General features: G+C 39.2%; 1 protein-coding gene across 7 annotated transcripts in view; it reads left to right on the top strand.

Annotated features, from left to right (window-relative positions):
* The first annotated feature begins 734 nt into the window (after positions 1-734).
* The window catches only part of MARK1 (microtubule affinity regulating kinase 1), a 144,827-nt gene continuing 122,854 nt past the window's right edge, over positions 735-22,707 (top strand). For 2 of the 7 annotated variants that reach the window (XM_032636572.1, XM_032636539.1), the window contains exon 1: positions 782-1,496. In XM_032636572.1, coding sequence (XP_032492463.1) covers positions 1,446-1,496 — 51 coding nt within the window. In that variant the 5' untranslated portion in view covers positions 782-1,445. Of the gene's footprint in view, positions 1,497-22,707 lie in introns of all 7 variants that reach the window. The other 5 variants (XM_032636548.1, XM_032636563.1, XM_032636554.1 and 2 more) reach the window with 5 other exon arrangements.

Below are 22,707 nucleotides of genomic sequence, written 5' to 3'. Positions count from 1 at the left end.
CCTGGAGGAGGTAGGCCAGGGCCAAAATCAGAGACAGCTCCCCTCCCTCCCTAAACAAGCTCGCCTAAGTGACACTTCCTTGCGTCCCAGGAAGTGACGACCAGCCAGGGGAGACGTCGTGACTCCCGGGGCTCAGCCACTCTGGGGGTGCTGCGGCGGGCGCCTGGCGACCTCTTCCGCCGACCCGGTTCCCAAGGAAGCCGCCCGGTGCCGGGCACCTAGGCGAGCCGCCTGGCCGGAGTGCCTCGCACAGGGTTCTGGAGCAGCGCCTCCGAGGCTGCTGGCGCTTTTAGGGGCTTTTGTGCCCTCTGCCCAACTATCAGAGTGACCCTGAACCCAACGGCTCCCAGGAGAGGGCTCAGGGGAGGACAGAAATTGAGAAAGCTGGGAAACGCGGGAGGAGGGGATGAATTTAAGAATGGGAAAAGTCCTGAGACAGGAGCTAGGCGGTGTCGGATCCAGGGTAGGATCGTACCCATTCTTCCCGCATGAAACGGACAAAAAGAGGACCACTCAATTGCATCAGCACCATGTCACCTCCCCCCGGCAAAACCCAAACATGAATCAAACTAAAAACCACCAGAAGCTCTGAGACGACCGTACTCCGCGGGTGGGGCGAGAAACAAAAATAAACACGGGGACAGGCGGGCGAGGGACCGCGGGAGGAGCAGGAGGCGGCCCCGCATCCCTAATGAGGGAATGAATGGAGAGGCCCCCTCGGCTGGCGCCCGCCCACCCGGCGGCAGCCGCCAAGTGCCTCTGGGCGCAGCGTGCCGCGCCCGCCGCTCCTCGCGCAGCCGGCTCGGGCCGCTCCTCCCGGCTCAGGCGCGGCGGCTGCGGCGGTGGCGGCGGCGGGGACCGCGCGGACCGAGCCGGGACGCGGGGCGCCGGAAGAGGGGGCGCCGCCGCGCTGGGCCCCGGGCGCGTGGCTGCGGCTCGGCCGGGCGGAGCCGCTCACCTGAGGCGTGGCGCTGGGCGCGGCGCGGGCGGCGCTGTCAGGGCCGCGGCTCCCGGCTCCCGGCCGCGCTCGGCGGTACGAGCCAAGCAGTGATTTGCGGCGCCGCTTCACCTTCGGCCATGGCCGGGAGAGCCTAGCGGGGCCCGGACGCCGCCCCCCGGCTCCCGCCCCGCCTCCCAGCCTCGGCGCTGCATCCCGCCGGCCTCGCCGCCCGGCCCGCGACGGGCAACCGCCCTCGCCCGCAGCCCTCCCTCGCCCCGGCTCGCGTCCCCCGGCGGCGCCGCCGCGGGAAGCGGCTCCCCCTCCTCTTCCTCCGCGTCCTCTCCCCCCGCTCCGCCGCCGGGGCCGCTTGTTGCACCGCTCGCGGCCTGTGGGAGCCGCTCGCCCGGCCCCGGCCTCGCGCCCGCGGCCGCAGCCCCTGCCGCTCTCTCCCGGGGCCCGCAGCCCGGCCCGCGAGACCCCGGCCCGACCCCGCCGCCCGCACAAAATGTCGGCGCGGACGCCATTGCCGACGGTGAATGAGCGGGACACGGAGAACGTGAGTAGCCGGAGCCTCCCCGGGAGCGGCGGGGCCAGACGCTCCCCGGACCCCCGCTTCACCTTCCGCATGGGCCGCCCCGGGGCCCCAGAGCGGCCACCCGCCGCAGGGTGTCCACCTGGCGCCCGGCGTGACCCTCGCCCCCGGCTGAGCCCCCATCCTCCCTTCCAGGCGCGTTTCACTGCTTTCCCCTGAAGGGTGAGGGTGGGGGCACCGTAAGTGGCGCCCTCCCCGCGGAGGTGGTCCTTCGGGAGACGGTGGGGTGATGGAGGGCGACAGGCACAAGGAGATAGCAGAGTGGGCATCCCGGATGGCTTTATTTCCACGCGGCATTCTGTATCCCCACCCGAATGTTTGCTTTATGATCACAGACAAGCCAGCCGACTGCCTCTTTTCCCTTGCTTTTCTGGCTCTTTCGGTCCTTTGCCCTCCCACCCGCCTGCATTGCCCCATGACTTTGCTTTTTGTAACTGTGTCCACATTTGGGTCTTGGGCACCAAAGGGGGAAGGTCGGGAATGGAAGGGACGAGAATGGGAGTAGAGATGGATGTGTGTGTTGGTGTGTCCCGAGTTTCTACTGCTGTGTGATACTCTTCTATAGAAATGAGCAGAAGAATTTCACCATCAGCTTCTGTGGCCCCAGGGTTACAGCAAAATGTTTAAAAGCCGTATGAAGCCAACGGCTTTTGCTTCTCTTTCTCAAGTCGGTGGTAATAATTCAGGGCAGGTTTTACTTTAAATACCTCTCCTCCTTGGAGTGTCACAAGGTGCATTTCTTTGAAGGAAGGATTTTCCGTGTCTTTGATCAAATTGCCCTCAGGAGTTTTTATCTAGATGCAGATGTCCCTGGTGTTTAAACTCTTGAAAACCGAAAGAACCAGATCAGTTGTATTTCCACATTCTGAAAAGTGCAGTTGTGTGTGTGTGTGCGAGTTCCTTTGTGGGAAAGGGTTTAAAAATAATTTTTTTTTTTAAGCCCTCATGACCTGTAAAGAGGGCCTTTGCTGATTTTTCTGACTGGGTTTGCGTAGAGGGGTGTTAAGTTTTGGTCGGCTCTCCAGTTTCTGATTGCCTAGTTAACTCCTTGACCCTCCAGCCCTTGGTGTATCACTGCCTTCATAGGGTTGGTAAAATAAAATAATGAAGGGTTTTGGCGTTCTTAAACAAAAGATATGAGACAGAAGACATACAAACTCACCCCTGAAGTGTTAGAGGGAGGTATAAACAGATTTTTTAATCTTGGAGAGTAGGGGAGCACAGGAACTTGATATACAAAAGGAGAAGAAATTTTGGTAAGAGACTATTATAGAAGACCCAGGAAGAGATTTCAGAGTATGCTTTCGTCTTGTCTAGTGTCTTGCATTTCAAATGGTAAAGATACAGAGTAAGGTTGCTGTTACCGTAACTTATAACTTAGTTTACATTGTAACGTTTTAAAAGCCTCCTAACTGTTTTTAAAAATATAATTGATACATAATTTTGATTAAGAGATTGAAGAAGGTGACGGAAAAAGTTGCAAAATTGGGTTAAAGTTGATTTTAAAGCCAAGGTAGTGCAGAAGTTTTCTAACAGAAAATCTTTAACAAAAACGTGTCATTCAGTATGAATGAAAAGTAAGACAGATGATGACCTTTGTTTTTATTAGCAAAACACTCTGTGTGTTTTTAACCTAGGAAAGGTGGAAAAATACATTGTTTTTATTTTCTTTTGGATTTTGAATAGTATAGCTCTTTCCACAGTTGTATGAATAAGGTGCTTTATACAGACATGAGGTATTATTATAGAAATCTGAATCAGGGAGTAGTACAAAATGCAGCATCACTTGTAAGACCAAAAAAAAAAGGGGGGGTTCAATTAAGCAATAACAGTGTGCTAAATTTTCCTGTACCTTCTGAAAATGATTATGCTAAGTAAACTGATTTGCTCTGTTTCTGAGCATGTTATTTCAAAGTCACTTTTATGATCTTGTCCCTTGGTGTTGGTTGCATTGTGCATAGCTATAGCTCCGTTTAGCTTCCTTTACACACATCCTGATTTTCTCCTAATTGCCATGCGAAGTACCTGTTATACTGTGGCTGTTAATTTATCAATACATATGCACTCAGTTTTGGTTTTTGAGCTGGAAGGGATAGAGAAGCAGTATTTAAGACAAGGCCTCTCCCCTCAAAAAACTTAAGAAGAAAGGTAAATATAGTCCCAAAGAAATAGTGTACAGTAGAAAGCTGTGTGTAAATAGGGCTAAATTGGTTTATAGGTGCTATAGGTGTTTATCAAAGGGATCACCAGTGATGGCTATTAAATCACCATTCGTGTCTCTCTCTGTTCTCTGGTTGGTAGTAAATGTCATACCCATTCTTGCTTACCTCTCATCAGTGAAATAAAGGAACATATCCGCTTGTTAGCTAATATATTAAGGCCAGTGTGGTAATCAAAATGAACATTTGTTTGAACTTGTTTTCAGTTAAATTGACACATTTTAAAAAATGGTTGTGAAAATCTACATTCGTGTGACTATTAAATGCTTGTAAGCCTTTTGGAATATTAAGGACATAACTAAAAACATTTTATTACTGCCCAAAATATTTTAATTTAAACAAATAAGGTAATTAAAGAATCTTTGAATTGTATTGTCATTTGCAGTTATTATAAGCATCTTAGTCATATGTGAATGGATTTGGTATCCTTGGGAATATGTGATATCTACCCTTCCCCATGTCTCTAATATATATTGAGGATATGTAAGTAATTGTTAATATTATATACATATTAAACAGTTCAGAGGAAGAATGTTGCAGCCCTGTAACATTAGTAGTAAATATTCTCCTCTTTACTACCACTGTATCTAGTAGAGCAAGAAAGAATTGCTTTTCTCTGAGAACATTCTGTGTGTATTTTTTCAGGAGTATTTTCTTAGATGAAGGATTTTTGTGTGCATTATTAATAGGCCTCAAATAGCTAAATACAACAGAACAACCGATGATTAAAGGCAATGAATACTTCGCAGTGAAGTAGAAAACATATGTTGTAGATCATAGAATTAATTTATGCAAAATATGTTTGATGTTAGGTTGTAAAGTGTAAGTCCAGAAAGAGAATGGGTGTTTGAAATATTCCTTTTTTTTTTTTTTTTCTTCTTCTGTTAGATTATAATTGGATAATTCCAGCGTGGATAGAGAGAATATATTACCATTACTCTTATGTACTTTTAAATGGAGCAAGAATTGTTTTCATGTTTTAGAAAAACTCCAATTTTGCTAATTTTTATGGATCCAAAGTGTCCCTACTAGCTTTGTGGTGAAATTTTGATCAGTATGAAGGAAATTGATTTGATTCCTTCTCGGGATGTTTTAAAATTGACTCTGGTTAAATTTGTTTTGAAACTTTTAATAACAAAACTCTTGATGATGATTCTTTTCATAGATCTGAATTTCACTGTGATGACTGGAACAACTACCAAGGTGGACATTAGTAGTTTGAAAAGGCAAGAGTGAAGCATGCTTTTGCCACTACTGCTGGGTTTTCTCAGTACCCTGTGCATACCTCATGTCACAGGATCTATCACATTGCCTTCTAATTGCTGATTTACTTTGTCTCCTTTGTTCTGTATCGCCAGTGCCAGTACAATGACTAGTAGTAATATATGAGATCAGTCCTATAATATTCCCCTTTTGAATTTTTTCATTTGTCATCAAAATATACTAGTGACACCAGGAACGGTAGATATTACATACTATAAAGCCTTCAGAGAGTGAAGTGACCTGCCCAAGGTCATAACGAATATCTGATGTCTTCCACTGTTGCTCTACTCACGTTATTGCTTCTTGAGGTTTTTGGTTTGTTTTGCTTTTGTCTTAGAGATTTCAAAAGAGCATGTGCGATGATATGAGATGCTTTATTGGTTGAAGAACAGGGTGTGCCATGCTCATCTCATTCCTGAACGTTTGCTATTTTCTCTGTCTCGAGTTCCCTGTTCTTTTCCCCTTATCCCAAACTTACAAGTCCCTTATGGCATGGCTTATGTTTTTAAGAAGACCTCTGAAATGATTGCAACCAGCATTGCTGTCTGATGTAGCTGAATATCTGTGTATGTATAGTCCATACCACTGGTCTCCAAAGTGGGTATGCAGGACGGTCCATCGTGAGAAAAAAATGTCTTTGCCTTCTATCATTTTCCTTCTGAACTCAGTGCTATTACTAACTCTCCTTCTTCTCCTTCTCCTTCTTATTCTTTTAAAGCTCAGGTTGTTTAGAATCAGCCACATATTTTAAATTATTATTATTATTTTTTTACCATTCCCTTTTCCATCTCAGACTTTCCTTTGGAGGTCATTTTCCCTTTTCCTGATAGCATCTTCACAGTTCTTTTGGTAAAGGATTGTTAGTCATAAACTTTCTTTTTTAAATATGAAAATATTTTTTGTCCATTTTCTTGAAAGAGAGCCTTGCTCAGTCTCCAATTCTAAGTTGATCTTCCATTGTCTACTTATTTCCATTGTTTCTGTTCAGAAGTCATCTGCCAGTAGGTATAGGTGTCTTTTCTGTCTGTCTCTTTTTAAGATTCTTTTTCTTAGGTGTTATACTTTCACTACAGTGTATTTAAGTATGGATTTCTTTTTTTCTTGTTTCCTTCTCATGTCTTTGAATTCATATTCTTTTTATTAGTTCTGGATACTTACCATATATTATCTTTTTGAACATTGCCTTGCTTCTGTTCTCTTTAGAATTTTATTTTGGTACTCTGATTAGATTATGTTGTACCATAACTCTTCCATATGCCTTAACTTCTTTTCTTTTCTTTTTTTTTAAATTGAAGTGTAGTTGATTTACCATGTTGTGTTAGTTTCAGGTGTACACCAGAGTGATTCAGTTATACAGATTCTTTTTTTCATTCTTTTTTCAGATTCTTTTACATTATAGGTTATTGCAGGATATTGAATATAGTTCCCTGTGCTGTACAGTAGGTCCTTGTTGTTTATCTATTTTATGTATAGTAGTATGTATCTGTTAATCCCAAATTCCCAATTTATCCTCTCTCCCGCTGCCCTTTTTCCCCTTTGGTAACCGTAAGTTTGTTTTCTGTTTCTGTGAATCTATTTCTGTTTTGTAAATAAGTTCACTTGTATCATTTTTTTATGTAAGTGATATCATACATGTAAGTGATATCATATGATATTTGTTTTTCTCTCTCTGACCTACTTTACTTGGTATGATAATCTCTGGGTCCATCCATGTTGCTGCAAATGGAATTATTTCATTCTTTTTTTAAGGCTGAGTAATATTCCATTGTGTATATGTGCCACATCTTCTTTATGTATTCATTTGTTGATGGACATTTAGGTTGTTTCCACGTCTTGGCTATTGTAAATAGTGCTGCTATGAACATTGGGGTGCATGTATCTTCTCTGGCTGTATGCCCAGGAGTGGGATTGCTGGATCATATGGTAACTCTATTTTTAGTTTTTTAAGGACCCTCCATACTGTTCTCCATAGTTATGCTTTAACTTCTTGATTCATTTTTTCTGTGAGTTGTTGTGTCTTTGTACTACAAACTGTATAATTTGTTTAGATCTAAACTCTGTGGATTATATCTTTCATAAATTTTGGAAATGGAGCAGCCATTATCTCTCTGAATATAGCCTTACTACTGTTCTCTCTAGTGTTTCTGGTCCTTTGATTAGATATGCTAAAATTCTCTTTCTATCCTACATATGTCTTAGATGCTCATTCATTTTTTTCCCCCTATTTCATTGTTTCCCTGTACTGTAATCTATAGTACAATCTGCTGTACAATTTCTGCATGTAACATGTTTAGGTCTATCTTTCAGTTAACTAAAACTCTTTAGCTGTATTTAAATCACTGTTAACCTTTTTATTGAAATTATTTTTTATAGTGGGAAAAAACACATAACATGAGATCTGCCTTTTTAACAAATTTCTAAATGTACAATAAAATATTGTTAACTGAGGCAGAATCTTCTCATCTTGCATGCCTGAAACTTTATATTCATTGAACAGCTCCCATTTTTCTCTCTCTCTAGCCTCTGGTCACCACAATTCTGCTTTCTGCTTCTGTAAGTTTGATTGCTTTAGGTAACTCATTTAAGTGGACTCATGCAGTTTTTTTTCTTTTTTGAAGTATAGTCGATGTACAATATCATGTAAGTTACAGGTGTACAATTTACAATTTTTAAAGGTTATACTCTATTTATAGTTATTATAAAATATTGGCTATATTCCTTGTGTTGTAAATATATCCTTGAAGCTTATTTTATATGTAATAGTTTGTATCTCTTAATTCCCTACTCTATACTGCTTCTCCCCTCTTCCCTTTCTCCACTGGTAACCCGAGTTTGTTCTCTGTATCTGTGAGTCTACTTCTTTTTTGCTGTATTCACTAGTTTGTTGTATATTTTAGATTCCATATATAAGTGATAGCATACAGTATTTGCCTTTCTCTGTCTGACTTATTTCACTTTGCATAATACCCTCCAAGTCCATCCATGCTGCTGCAAATGGCAAAATTTCATTCTTTTTTATGGCTAAGTAGTATTCCATTGCATACATACACACCACATTTTCTTTGTACATTTGTCTGTTATGGACACTTAGATTGCTTCCATATTATAAATAATGGCGCTATGAACATTGGCATGCATATATCTTTTCCAAATAGTGTTTCTGTTTTTTTTTTCGGGTATATACCCAGGAGCGGAATTGCTCTATCACATGGTAGTTGTATTTTTAGTTTTTTAAGAAACTTCCATATTGTTTTCCACAGTGGCTGAAACACTCTACATTCCCACCAAAAGTGTAGGAGGGTTCCCTTTTATCCACATCCTCACCAACATTTGTTATCTGTGCTCTTTTTGATGGTAGCCATCCCAAAAGTTGTGAGGTGATATCTCATTGTGGTTTTCATTTGCATTTCCCTGATGATTAGCAGTGTTTAGCATCTTTTCATGTGCCTCTTGGCCATCTGCATGTCCTCTTTGGAGAAATGTCTATTCATTTTTTCTGCTCATTTTTAAATCGGATTATTTTTTTGATATTGAGGTGTATGAGCTGTTTATCTTTTAATTTAATTTTTTATTTTACATTGGGAGTATAGCTGGTTTACAATGTTGTGTTAGTTTCCGGTGTATAACTAAGTGATTCAGTTATACATATACATATATCCATTCTTTTTCAGATTCTTTTTCCATATAGGTTATTATAGAATATTATAGAATATTGAGTAGAGTTATATACTCTACTATAGGTTATTATAGAATATTATAGAATATTGAGTAGAGTTCCCTCTGGTATACAGTAGGTCCTTGTTGATTATTTTATATATAGTAGTGGGAATATATATTCATTCCAAACTCCTAATTTATCCCTCCCCCCCCACCCCCATGTTTCCCCTTTGGTAACCGTAGGTTCGTTTCTGAAGTCCGTGAGTCTGTTTCTGTTTCTGAAGTAAGTTCCTTTGTATCATTTTTTTTAGATACCACGTATAAGTGATATCACATATTTGTCTTTCCCTGTCTGACTTACTTCACTTAGTATGATAATCTCTAGGTCCATCCATGTTGCTGCAGATGGCATTATTTCATTCTTCTTTTATTGCTGAGTAATAGTCCATTGTATATATATGCCACATCTTCTTTATCTGTTCATCTGTTGATGGACATTTTAGGTTACTTCCATGTCTTGGCTATTGTAAATAGTGCTGCAGTTAACATTGGGGTGCATGTATCTTTTCAGATTATGGTTTTCTCCAGATAATATGCCCATGAATGGGATTTCTGGCTCGTATGGTAGTTCTTGTTTAGCTTTTTTAAGGAACCGCCATACTGTTCTCCACACTGATTGTACCAATTTACATTCCCACCAACAGTGTAGTACGTTTCCCTTTTCTCCACCCCCTCTCCAGCATTTATTGTTTGTAGAATTTTTGACGATGGCCATTCTGTCCAGTGTGAAGTGATACCTCATTGTAGTTTTGATCTGCATTTCTCTAATATTTAGCGATGTTGAGCATCTTTGCATGTGTGTTTTGGCCATTTGTATGTTTCCTTTGGAGAAATGTCTATTTAGATCTTCTGTTCATTTTTTGATTGAGTTGTTTTTTTTGATATAGAGCTGCATGAGCTGTTTGTATATTTTGGAGATTCATCACTTGTTGGTCGCTTCGTTTGCAAATATTTTCTCCCATTCTGTGGGCTGTCTTTTTGTTTTGTTTATGGTTTCCTTGGCTGTGCAAAAGCTTTTCAGTTTAATTAGACCCTATTTATTTATTTTTGTTTTTATTTTCATTACTCTCGGAGGTGGATCCACAAAGATACTGCTGTGATTTATGTCAGAGAACCTAACAAAGACCTAGTCATACAGCATATCAACTTGGTATTCTTTGTCTTTAAAAGAGCAACACTAATTGTTTAAAACAAGCCTAAGGAAGTTAAGCCATTCTTGGACTTCTTGAACATGACTATATCTACTTCCCAGCCTCACAATTTGTGGGGCTATGTTTGCTTCTAAGCGTTTTATAGTATCCAGCATTGCATTTAGGTCTTTAATCCATTTTGAGTTTATTTTTCTGTATGGTGTTAGAGAATGTTCTAATTTCATTCTTTTACATGTAGCTGGCCAGTTTTCCCAGCACCACTTATTAAAGAGACTATCTTTTCTCCATTGTGTATTCTTGCCTCCTTTGCTAGCACTTTGTTGAGGATTTTTGTGTCTATGTTGATCACTGATATTGGGTGTAACATTTTTTGGGGGGGTATCTTTGTCTGGTTTTGGTATCAGGGTGATGGTGGCCTCATAGAATGAGTTTGGGAGTGTTCCTTCTGCAGTTTTTGGAAAGAGTTTCAAAAGGATAGGCATTAATTCTTCTCTAAATGTTTGATAAAATTCACCCGTGAAGCCATCTGGTTCTGGACTTTTGTTTGTTGGAAATTTTTCATCACAGTTTCAATGTCAGTACTTGTGATGGGTCTGTTCACATTTTCTGTTTTTTTCCTGGCTCAGTCTTGGAAGGTTGTACCTTTCTAAGAATTTGTCCATTTCTTCTAGGTTGTCCATTTTGTTGGCATATAGTTGCCTGTAGCAGTCTTTTATGATCCTTTGTATTTCTGTGGTGTCAGTTGTAACTTCTTCCTCCTTTCTAATTTTATTGATTTGTGCCCTCTCCCTTTTTTTCTTGATGAGTCTGGCTAGTGGTTTATCAATTTTATCTTTTCAGAGAAGCATCTTTTAGTTTCATTGATCTTTTCTATTGTTTTCTTTGCCTCTATTTCATTTATTCTGCTCTGATGTTTATGATTTCTTTCTTTCTACTAACTTTGGACCTTGTTTGTTCTTTCTCTAGTTGCTTTGGGTGTAAGGTTAGGTTGCTTATTTGAGATTTTTATTGTTTCCCCAGATGCTTGGAACGCTATTAACTTCGCCCTTTGAGCTACTTTTGCTGCGTCTCATAGGATTTAGATCGTTGTGTTTTCATTTTCTTTTGTCTCTAGGTATTTTTTCATTTCCTCTTGATTTCTTCAGTGATCCATTGGTTGTTTAGTAGCATATTGTTTAGCCTCCACATGTTTGTGTGTTTTGCAATTTTTTTCTCATAGTTGATTTCTAGTCTCATAGTGTTGTGGTTGGAAAAGACACTAGATAGGATTTCAGTTTTCTTGAATTTCCTAAGGCTTGTTTTGTAGCCTAGCATGTGATCTCTCCTGGAGAGTGTTCCATGTGCACTTGGAAAGAATGTGTAAAATCTACATGTTATTTATTCTTAAAGTGTACTTTTGGTAAAAATAATCACAAATATTAAAAAAAGTTCTGCATTTCAGTTTTTGGGTAATGATGCAATTCTATTCATCATGGTGCTAAATTCATTTTTGTTTTCTTTCTTTTTTCTTTTTTTGCGGTACGTGGGCCTCTCACTGTTGTGGCCTCTCCCGTTGCGGAGCACAGGCTCTGACGCGCAGGCTCAGCGGCCATGGCTCATGGGCCCAGCCACTCCGCGGCATGTGGGATCTTCCCGGACCGGGGCATGAACCCGTGTCCCCCGCATCAGCAGGTGGACTCTCAACCACTGCACCACCAGGGAAGCCCTTTGTTTTCGTTTTTTAATCCAAATTTTTTTTGTTGTAGTTGATTTAAAATGTTGTGTTAGTTTCTTCTGTACAGCAAAGTGAATCAGGTTTGTACGTGCATATATCCACTCTTTCTAGAACGTGTATTCTGATGCTTTTGGATGGAATGCTTTCTATATATCAATTAAGTCCATCTGCTGTATTGTGTTATTTAAGGCCAGTGTTTCCTTACTGATTTTCTATCTGGATGATCTGTCCATTGATATAAGTGGGGTTTTAAAGTCCCCTATTATTACTGTGTTACTGTCGATTCTTCCCTTTATGTCTGTTAATACTTGCTTTATGTATTTAGGATTTTCTATGTTGGATGTATATATATTTACAATTATTATGTCTTCTTCTTAGACTGATCCCTTAATCATTATGTAGTGTCCTTCTTTTTCTTTTGTAACAGTCTTTATTTTAAAGCCTATTTTGTCTGATATAAGCGTTGCTACCCTGGCTTTCTTTAGATTTCCATTTGCATGGAATACCTTTTTCCATCCCCTCATTTTCAGTCTGTGTCTTTATATATGAGGTGAGTCTTTTGTAGACAGCATATATATGGGTCTTTTTTTGGTTTGTTTCCATTCAGCTGGGCTGTGTCTTTTGATTGGAACATTTAGTCCATTTAAATTTAAGGTAATTATTGCTGTGTATGTTCTTACTGCCCTTTTGTTACTTGTTTTAGGTTGTTTTTATAGGTCTTTCTTTTTTCCTTCTTTTGTTTTCTTCTCTTGTGATTTGATTATCTTTAGTTTTATGTTTGGTATCCTTTTTCTTTTTCTGTGTGTATATCTATTATAGAGTTTTGGTTTATGGTTACCATGAGGTTTTTATCTAGCAACCTGTAATATGTGATTGTTTTAATTTGCTGGTCTCTTAATTTCAAATGGATTTTGAAAACCCTGCATTGGTACTCTCCTCCCCTCACAACTAACTGTTTTTGATATCATATTTTACATTTAATTGTTATGTGTATCCCTTAACTGCTTATTGTGGATATAGATGACTTTACTACTTTTGTCTTTTTACCTTCCTATTAGCTTTGTGCCTGGATGATTTCCTACCTTTTTGTTATATTTGCCTCTACTGATGAGCTTTTTCATTTTGTAATTTTCATGTTTCTAGTTGTGGCCTTTTCTTTTTTCACTTAGAGGAGTTCCTTTAATATTTGTTTAAAGGTGGTTCGGTAGTGCTGAACTCTTTTAGGTTTTGCTTATCTGTAAAACTTTTAATCTTTCCATCAAATCTGAACAAGAGCATTGCTGGATAGAGTATTTTTGGTTGTAGGTCTTTCCCGTTCATTACTTTAAATATATCGTGCCACTCCCTTCTGGCCTGCAGGGTTTCTGCTGTAAAGTCAGCTGATAGCCTTATGGGCATTCCCTTGTATATTGTTTGTTGCTTTTCCCTTGTTGCTTTTAATGTTGTCTTAACTGTTTGCCATTTTAACTACAGTGTGTCTTTGTGTATTCCTCTTTAGGTTAATCCGGTATGGGACTCTCTGTGCCTACTGGACTTGGATATCTGTTTCTTTCCCAAGGTTAGAAAAGTTTTCAGCTATGATGTTTTCAGATATGTTCTCTTCCCCTTTCTCTCTTCTCCTTCTGGGATCCCTATAATGTGAATATATTAGTGTGCTTGATGTTGTCCCAGAGGTCTCTTAAACTGTCCTCATTTTTTTTCATTCTTTTTTTCTTCTTTTCTCTTTGGCATCAATGATTTCCCCTACTTTGTCTTATAGTTTGCTGATCTGTTCCTATTTATCATTTAGTTTACTGTTGATGCTTTCTAGTGTATTATTCATTTCAGTTAGTGTAATCTTCATCTCTGTCTGGTTGTTCTTTATATTTTCTAACTCTTTGTTAAAAACTTCTAAGTTGTCATTCTGTGCATTCATTCTTCTCCTGAATTCTTGGATCATCTTTATGATCACTACCCTGAACACCTTCTTGTGTAGATTATTTCTCTCCAATTCACTTAGTTCTCTTTCTGGGATTTTATCTTGTTTCTTTGTTTGAGGTTTTATCTTATTTCTCTGTCACCACATTTTACCTATGTTACTTTTTTTATTTTTTGTGTGTCTGGTAGGTTGATTACGTTTCCCAAGAATGCAGTTCCTCTCATCACCCAAGCGATATGCTCTAAGAGTTCCCCCTATGAGGGCTGCAGGGGTCCTTCTGTTGTTGTGGGCTCTGTGGGCAGTCTGATAGGCTTGATTGGCTCCCAGTCTGCTAGTTTACCAGGCCCTGCTTTGTGCAGAGGCTGCTGACCACTGGTTAGTGGTACTGGGTCACGAAGTGGCTGTTTACAGAACCCCTAGGCTCCCTGGGGCTTATGCTGGCTCACTGATGGGCAGAGTCAGGATCCAGAAAACTCTGGGGCTGTTGCCCACTCACTGGTGGTTGAAGCCAGGCCCTGGGGTTAGTGCTGGACTGCTTGCAGACAGCACCAGGTCCTGGAGTTTGGTTGCCTAGGGATCCCAGAGCTGGTGTCAGGTCATTGGTTGGGGGGGCTGGTTCCTGACAGAGTTGAATATGGGGTGTGAGGTGTCCTGAAGCTTGTGTTGGTCCGACAGTGGGCAGGGTGGGGTCCAGCTGGTCTCAGGGCAGGGTCTGGCCTGCTGTGGGCAGGCCGGGCCTGTAGGCTGTTGGATTGTCATTTTCTTGCATCTAGCCTGTCCCCTGATTGGTGAGGCTGCTCCAGAGGCTAGAGCAAGCTTCCTGGAAGGCAGCTGGGTGGGGCAGTAGATTCTGGAGCTGGTGCCTGTCTGGTGGGTGGATTTGAGTCCTGGGCCCTCTGGTGGTCAGGGCCATATCTTGAGCTGTGTCTAGAGGTGCTGTGGGCTCAGGAGGGCTTTAGGGAGTCTGTGTGCTGATGAGTGAGACTGTGTCCCCACCCAGTTGCTTGGCCAGTTTGGCCAGAGACGTCCCACCACTGGTCCTACAGGCTGTTTTTGGCGGGCACAAGTCTCAGTGCTGATGAGTGGGGGGGAGGAATCCCACAATGGCACCCGCCAGCACAGCATTCATGTGGTAGAAGGGGTCTGTGGTGTGAGCTGCAGCTGACCCTCACCTCTCTGGGAGACTCTGCAAGATCAGCAGATATGGTCCAGGCTTCTAACAGATTACTGCTTTTACCCTGGGTCCTAGAACATGTGAGATTTTGTGTGCGCCCTTTAATGGTGAAGTCTCTATTTCCCCCAGTCCTGTGGGGCTCCCAAAATTATGCCCTGCTGGCCTTCAAAGCCGAATCCTCTGGGGGCTTGTCTTCCTGGTATAAGACTCTGGGGCTGGGGAGCCTGATGTGGGCACAGAGCTCTAACTCCTACGGGAGAACCTCTGGAATGTAATTATTCCCCAGTTTGTGGGTTACCCATCTGGGAGTATGGGACTTGACTATATTGCAAGTCTGCCCCTCCTACATGTCTTGCTGTGTTTCCTTCTTTATGTCTTTAGTTATAGAAGATCTTTTCTGGTGGGTTCTGGTCCTTCTCATTGATGGCTGTTCTGCAGATCATTGTGATCTTGATGTGTTCTTAAGAGGAGGTGAGGGTCTTTCTAGTCTGCCATCTTGGCCCTACTAGTCTCATGCAGTATTAATCATTCTATGACTGGCTAATTTAATTTAGAATAGTATTCTCAAGTTCCATCCATGTTGTATCATATGACAAATTTCCTTCCTTTTATGGTGGAAAAATACTCTGTTGAGTGTATGTCACACATTTTCTTTATCCACTTAGCTATTGATGGACATTTGGATTGCTTTCATATCTTGGCTATTGTGAATAATGGTGTAGTGACTGTGGGAGTGCAGATATCTCTTTGATATTTTGATATTTCTGATTCCAATTCTTTTGAATAAATACCTAGAAGTGGGATTGCTGGGTCATAGGGTAGTTCTACTTTTAACTTTTTGGGGAACCTCTGTACCGTTTTCCATAGTGACTGCACCATTTTACATTACCACTAACTGCACAAGGGTTCTGATTTCTCCATATCCTCGTCAACATTTGTTATTTCCTAGTTTTGTGTTTTGATAATATATTCTAACAGGTGTGAAGTGATCACTTATTGTAGTTTTGATTTGCATTTCCCTGATGATTAGTGATGTTGAGCATCTTTTCATATACCTGTTGGCCATTTATACATCTTTGGAGAAATATCTATTCAAATCCTTTGCCCATTTAAAAAAGTCTGATTGCTTTTTTGATGTTGTTCCTTATGTATTTTGGATGTTCCTTATGTATTTTGGATGTTAACCCCTTTTCAGATATATGGTTTGCAAATCTTTCCTTTCATTCCATAGGTTGATTTTTCACTCTGTTGATAGTTTCCTTTGCTGTGCAGAAGCTTTTTAGTGTGATGTAATCCCACCTACTTATTTTTGCTTTGGTTGCCTGTGTTTTTGGTGTCATATCCATGAAATCATTGCCAAGACCAACGTGGTGAACCTTGCCCTCTATGTTTTCTTTTAGGAGTTTTATAGTTTTAGGCCTTAAGTTTAAGTCTTTAATCCATTTTGAGTTGAATTTTGTGTATTATACAAGAGAAAGTTCTATTTTCTTTCTTTTACATCTGGATATACAGTTTTCCCAGCACCATTTGTTGAAACAGACTGTGTTTTTCCCCTTGTGTATTCTTGGCACTCTTGTCAAAGATCATTTGACCATATATAGATAGATTTATTTTTGGTCTCTACCTTTTGTTCCATTGGCTTATATGTTTGTCTATATGCCAGTACCATACTGTTTTATTACTTGTAGCTTTGTAATATGTTTTGAAGTCAGAAAGTGTGAGACCTTCAGCTTTGTTCTTTCTCAAGCTTGTTTTGGCTATTTAGGGTCCTTATGGTTCCCAGTGGATTTTAGGACTTTTTTCTGTTTCTGTAAAAAACGCCATTGGGGTTTTGATAGGGAGTGTGTTGAATCTGTAGTTTCTTTGGGTAGTATGGACATTTTATCAACATTAAATCTTACAATCCATGACATAGGAGATCCTTCCATTTACTTGTGTCTTTAATTTCTTGTAGCAATGTTTTGTAGTTTTCAGTGTAAAAGTATTTTGCCGCCTTGGTTAAGTTTATTCCTGAGCATTTTATTGTTTTTGATGCTATTATAAATGGAATTTTCTTAATTTTCTTTTTGCATCATTTATTGGTTCTGTATAGAAGCATATCTGATATTTGTTGATTTTGTACTGAAACTTTTATGAATTTGTTTATAGTTCAAACAGTTTGTGTGTAATTTGTTTCGTCCGCAAACAAAGATACTTTTACTTTTTCCTTTCCAATTGGATGCCCTTTATTTATTTGTCTTGCCTAATTGCTTTGGCTAGGACTTCCAGTACAGTTGGCCCCTATATATCTGCAGGGTCAGCATCTATGGGTCCAACCAATTGCAACTAAAACAAGTTCGAAAAGTAAAATTACAGAAAGTTCCATGAAGCAAAAGTTGCATTTGTTGTGGACTAAGAACTATTTACATAGCTTTTATTCATATTATATTATTATATTAATTAATAGTAATCTAGAGATGATTTAAGTATGTGGAAGGATGTGTGTAGGTTATATACAAGTACTCTTTCATTTTATGTAAGGGACTTTAGCACCTGTAGATTTTGGTATCCATGGGGGGAGAGAGGCCTGGAACCTATCCCCTGAGGATACTGAGGGATGAGTGTACTGTGTTGAATACAAGAGGCAATAGTGAGTGTACTTTCCTTATTCCTGATCTTAGAGGAAAGACTTTCAGTATGATGTTAGCTGTGGGCTTTTCATATGAAGCTTTTATTATGCTGAGGTAATTTTTCTATTCCTAGAGAGTTGAGAATTTTTTATAATGAAAGGGCGTTGAATTTTGTCAAATGTCTTTCATGCATCAGTAGAGATGATCATATGATTTTTATCCTTTGTTCTATTAGTGTGGTGTGTTACATTGATTATCATATGTTGACCATCTTTGTGTCTTTGCAATAAATTCAACTTGGTCATAGTGTATGATCCTTTAATATGTTTTAAATTTGGTTTGCTAATGTGTTTAGGATTTTTGCATTTATATTCATCAGGGTTATTGGCCTTTAGTTTTCTTTTATTGTAGTGTCTTTTTCTGGCCTTGGTATTAGTGTAATGCTGGCCTCATATGATGAGTTAGGAAGTGTTCCCCTCTCTTCAATTTTAGGAAAAGTTTAAGAAGGACTGGTATTAATTCTTCTTTAAATGTTTGATGGAATTCACCAGTAAAGCCGTCTGGTACTGGGTTTTTCTTTGTTGGAAGGTGTTCGATTACTAATTCTATTTCTTTACTAGTTATATATATCCCCAGATTTTCTGTTTCTTTATGGTTCAGTCTCGGTAGGTTGTGTTTGTAGGGATTTCTCCATTTCCTCTAGGTTATTCTTGGCATGTAATTAATTGTTCATAGCAGTCCCTTAGGGTCCTTTATATTTCTGTGGCATCAGTTGAATGGTCTCCTTTTCATTTATGATTTTATTTATTTGAGTCTTCTCTCTCTCTTTTTTAGTTAGTCTAGCTAAAAAAATGTCGTTTGTTAATTTGCATAAAACCAATTCTTTGTTGACTTTTTCTATTGTTTTTCTATTCTCTATTTCATTTATTTCTGCTATACTTTTAATTCTAATATCTTTCCTTCTACTAGTTTTGGGCTTAGGTTTTTCTTCTTTATCTAGTTCCTTGAGGTGTAGAGTTAGGCTATTTGAGATATATATATATATATATATATATATATATATATATATGTATATATATATATATATTATATATATGTATTTTTTTTGATGTAGACATTTATTGCTCTAAATGCCCCTCAGTACTGCTTTTGCTTCATCTCCATACATTTTTGTGTATTGTCTTTTCATTTGTCTCAAGATATGTTTCTAATTTCCTCTTTGATCCATTGGTTGTTCAAGAATGTGTTAATTTCCACATACATGTGAATTTTCCATTTTTTCTTCCTGTTATTGATTTCAAATTTTATACCAGTTTGGATAAGATATTTGGTATGATTTTAGTGTTCTTAAATTTGTTAAGACTTGTTTTGTCACCTGGAGACCGTTGCACGTGCTTTCTGCTGCTGTTGAGTGAAATGTTCGTAATATTTCTGTTAGGTTCATCTAGGCTGTAGTGTTGTTCAAGTCCTCTGTTTTCTCATTGATCTTCTGTTGGGGTTCTAGCCATTATTAACAGTGAGTGGTAAAATCTAATGTTACTGTGTTGCTGTCTATTTCTCTCCTAATTTCAGTCAGTGTTTGCTTTGTGTATTTAAGTGCTTTGGTGTTGGGTCTAGAAATATTTATAATTGTTATATCTTCCTGGTGAATTGACCATTTTATCATTATATAATGTCCTTCTTTGTCTCTTGTGACATATTTTGACTTAAAGTCTAATTTGTCTGATATAAATATGGCCACGCCTGCTCTCTTTAGGTTACCATTTGCATGGATATCTTCTTCCAGGCTTTCACTTTCAGCATATGTGTGTCCTTAAATCTAAAGCAGGTCTCTTTTAAATGGCATCTAGTTGGGATTTTCTTTTTTTTTTTTTAATCTTTTCAGTCACTGTGTCTTTTGAGCATGGAGTTTAAATTATTTATATCTAAAGTAGTTATTGATAGGGAAGGATTTACTTTTGTTATTTTGTTAATTGTTTTGTCTTATAATTTTTTTTGTCTCAACATCTTTTGCTGTCTTATGTATTTTTTTTTTTTTTGTCTTATGTGTTTTGATTTTTGTTTTGTAGTAACATGCTTTGAGTTATTTCTCGTGTGTGTGTGTATGTGTATGTGTTTTCTGTAGGTATTTTCTTTGTGGTTACCATGGGGCTCATCTAAAATGTTTTATAGTTACAGCAATCTATTTTAAGCTGATAACAATTTAACTTCAATTTCATACAAAAATTTTGCACTTTTATTTTTCCCTCCTCAATACTTTATAGTATTGATTGCACAAATTATATCTTTTTATATTGTGTTCTTTAACATACATTTATAGCTATAATTTAAAAAATATTTTTGTTTTTTAACTAATGTACCAGAATTAAAATAATTTATGTACCATCATTACAGTATTATAGTATTTTGTATTTGTCTGTGTATTTGTTTTTATCAGCGGACTTTATACTTTCATATGCTTTCCTGTTGCTGTTTAGTGTCTTTTTGTTTCTTGTAAGGCAGGTCTAGTGGTGATAAATTCCCTCAGCTTTTGTTTATCTTTGAAAGTTTTTCTTTCCTTCATTTTGAAGGACAGTTTTCCTGGATACAGCATTCTTGGTTGGCAGGGTTTTTTTTTTTTCTTTCACCAGTTTGAATGTATTAATTGCATTTTTCCTGGTCTGCAAATTTTCTGCTGAGAAATCTGCTGCTAGATTTGTGGGAGTTCCTTTGTATGTTGACAAGTACTATTTTTCTTGCTGCATTCAAAATTCTCCATCTTTGACTTTTGAGAATTTGATTATAATGTGTCTTGGTGTGGACATATTTGGGTTTATCCTGTTTGGGGTTCATCCTATTTAAATTCTCTTGGGTTTCTTAAATCTGGATATCCATTTCCTTCTCCATATCTGGGAATTTTTCAGCCATTTTTTTCCTTAAATAAACGTTCTGTCCTTTCTCATCTTCTAAGACCCCAAAATGTGGGTATTAGTCCCTATAAATACCATAGGTATTCCATAAGCACTTTAGGCTTTCTTCACTCTTTTTTCATTATTTTTTCTTTTTGTTTTTCTGACTAGATAATTACAAACAACCTGTCTTCAAGTTTGTTGATTCTTTATTCTGCTTGATCAAGAATTGGTTGAACCCCTTTAATGAATTTTTCAGTTTAGTTATTGCATTCTTCAGCTGCAAAATTTCTGTTTGGTTCTTTTCTTTATCTCTTTATTGATATTCTGATTTTGTTTATGCATCATTTTCATAAGCTCATTGAGCATCTTTATGTCACTTAATTTGAACTCCTTGTCAGGTAATGCGTATAACTCTGGTCTCTTTAGGCTTGATTTCTGGAGACTTATTTTCTTTCCTTGAGTGGATCATGGTCATGTGTTTTTTTTGTTTTTTGTTTTTATGTTCCTTGTAGCTTTGCGTTGGTAACCACACCTGTAAAAAAAAAGTGGCTACCTCTCCTAATCTTTCTGTACTGGCTTCATACATGGAAAGATTTTCACTATTCAGTTCAGCTGGGGATGATCAGGACTCTCAAACCTTTTCTGTAGTTGCGTCTTTTTCACTTGTCTGGGTAGATTCCTGATTAGAGGAATTTTAGGTTTCCTTTTTGTAGGAGGGCAGCTTGTAATCTCTTGCTCCCTCTGGTGTCTGTCTGCTGTACTGTGGTTGCTCTGAAGCTGCAGCACACTAAACAGCTCTTTTTGTTCTCAGAAGCCACTAGGCATCTAGCATATGCCAGTTCCCATCAGCACCCTGAGTAGAGCTGGGCAGAAACCAGTCCCTTGGGCAATTCCCTGAAAAGCCAGAGTGTGCGATGCATGCTCCATTCTTCTGTGTCCCCATCTGTTGGATTTTTAGTTTTGTTAATACTGTTTTTCATCTCTAAAAGTTCTAAGGTTTTAGCTTAGACCAAACTGGCTTTTTAAAAATATTCTGTTGGTCTTTGTTTACTGTTGTGATTTAATCTTCACTTTTTTAAACATTTAATATATAGTTATTTACATTCTATACCTAGAAATTCCATTACCTGAAGTCCCTGGGGATTTAGCTCTCTTGTTTGTCTACTTGTTCACTGTGACTTGTTTTTTTTCCCTTTATTTGCTGGTCTTTGCTGATGAACTCATATTTGCCTGGTTTTATCTGTGTGAAACTTGGAAGACCAAACTGAGGATGATTTCCTGTATAGAGGGTTTGTGATTGCCCCTAATGGGGACCCCTACTGACCTGGGACACTTTTGTCTACTCTACGGATCCTGGCTCAATGAGGATGTTGTAGATTCAGCTCTCCCACCTTGTAGTGGGTCCAAGGCTTGGTATTTGATCCTAGGGCAATGGTGGCTTTTGTGGTAGCTTTCAGCTGGAGTTTGTCTTTTTTTTTTTTTTTTTTTTTTGCCCCGGATGCGCAGGCTCAGCAGCCATGGCTCACGGGCCCAGCCTCTCCGCGGCATGTGGGATCCTCCCGGACCGGGGCACGAACCCGAGTCCTCTGCATTGCAGGCGGACTCTCAACCACTGAGCCACCAGGGAAGCCCTGGAGTTTGTCTTTTATATTTGTTTATTTGTTTTGTTTTTTTTTCTTTGGATGTTTCTCTTATGCCTTTCAAGATCAGCAGTGCATTAAAAAAAAGTGTGTTTTATCTTGGAGGACTCTTTACAATATTTTGCCTGCTATACTACAGAAAGGCTGGAGTAAGCTTTTTGAAAATGGGTATTCAGAAATTTTCATACTTATATAGTTTTATTACCCTAAACTGTGTCATTTCTGAAATTCTCATATCTGTATACTCTAAAATATGGACAGTTTTCAAACCTGTTTATAAATCTTGCAGATCAAAATCTTAGATTTTGGAAGCCATTTGTTACAATTATTTTTATTTTATTTTATTATTTTTTTTGCGGTACACGGGCCTCTCACTGTTGTGGCCTCTCCCGTTGCAGAGCACAGGCTCCGGACGCGCAGGCTCAACGGCCATGGCTCACGGGCCCAGCTGCTCCGCGGCATGTGGGATCTTCCTGGACCGGGGCACGAACCCGTGTCCCCTGCATCAGCAGGCGGACTCTCAACCACTGCGCCACCAGGGAAGCCCTGTTATGATTATTAAAATAGTTACTTTTCAAGAACAGCTAATTGTCATCAGGAAGCTGTCTCCTAACATGACTTTTATAAAAATTTTTCTCATAATTGGTGGGTAGATTGAAATATGGACAAATGTAACCAGAGATGCACTGCTTTTATTTGTATGAGGTACTTTTTTTTATCCATGACAGTCATTGAGATCAAGTACTGACATAAATTTAACTTGTAACCAGTCCTTCAAATCTCTGTATTACCAATTGTTAACCCAGGATTAAAAAAGTCAAGAAACATAGTTATATTGCATAATATTAGTAATGTTTTATTAATTACTATAAAGTTTGC

Source organism: Phocoena sinus, chromosome 1 (genome assembly GCF_008692025.1).
Source record: "Phocoena sinus isolate mPhoSin1 chromosome 1, mPhoSin1.pri, whole genome shotgun sequence".
Taxonomy (NCBI): domain Eukaryota; kingdom Metazoa; phylum Chordata; class Mammalia; order Artiodactyla; family Phocoenidae; genus Phocoena; species Phocoena sinus.
This window is presented reverse-complemented; position numbering and strand designations above follow the sequence as displayed.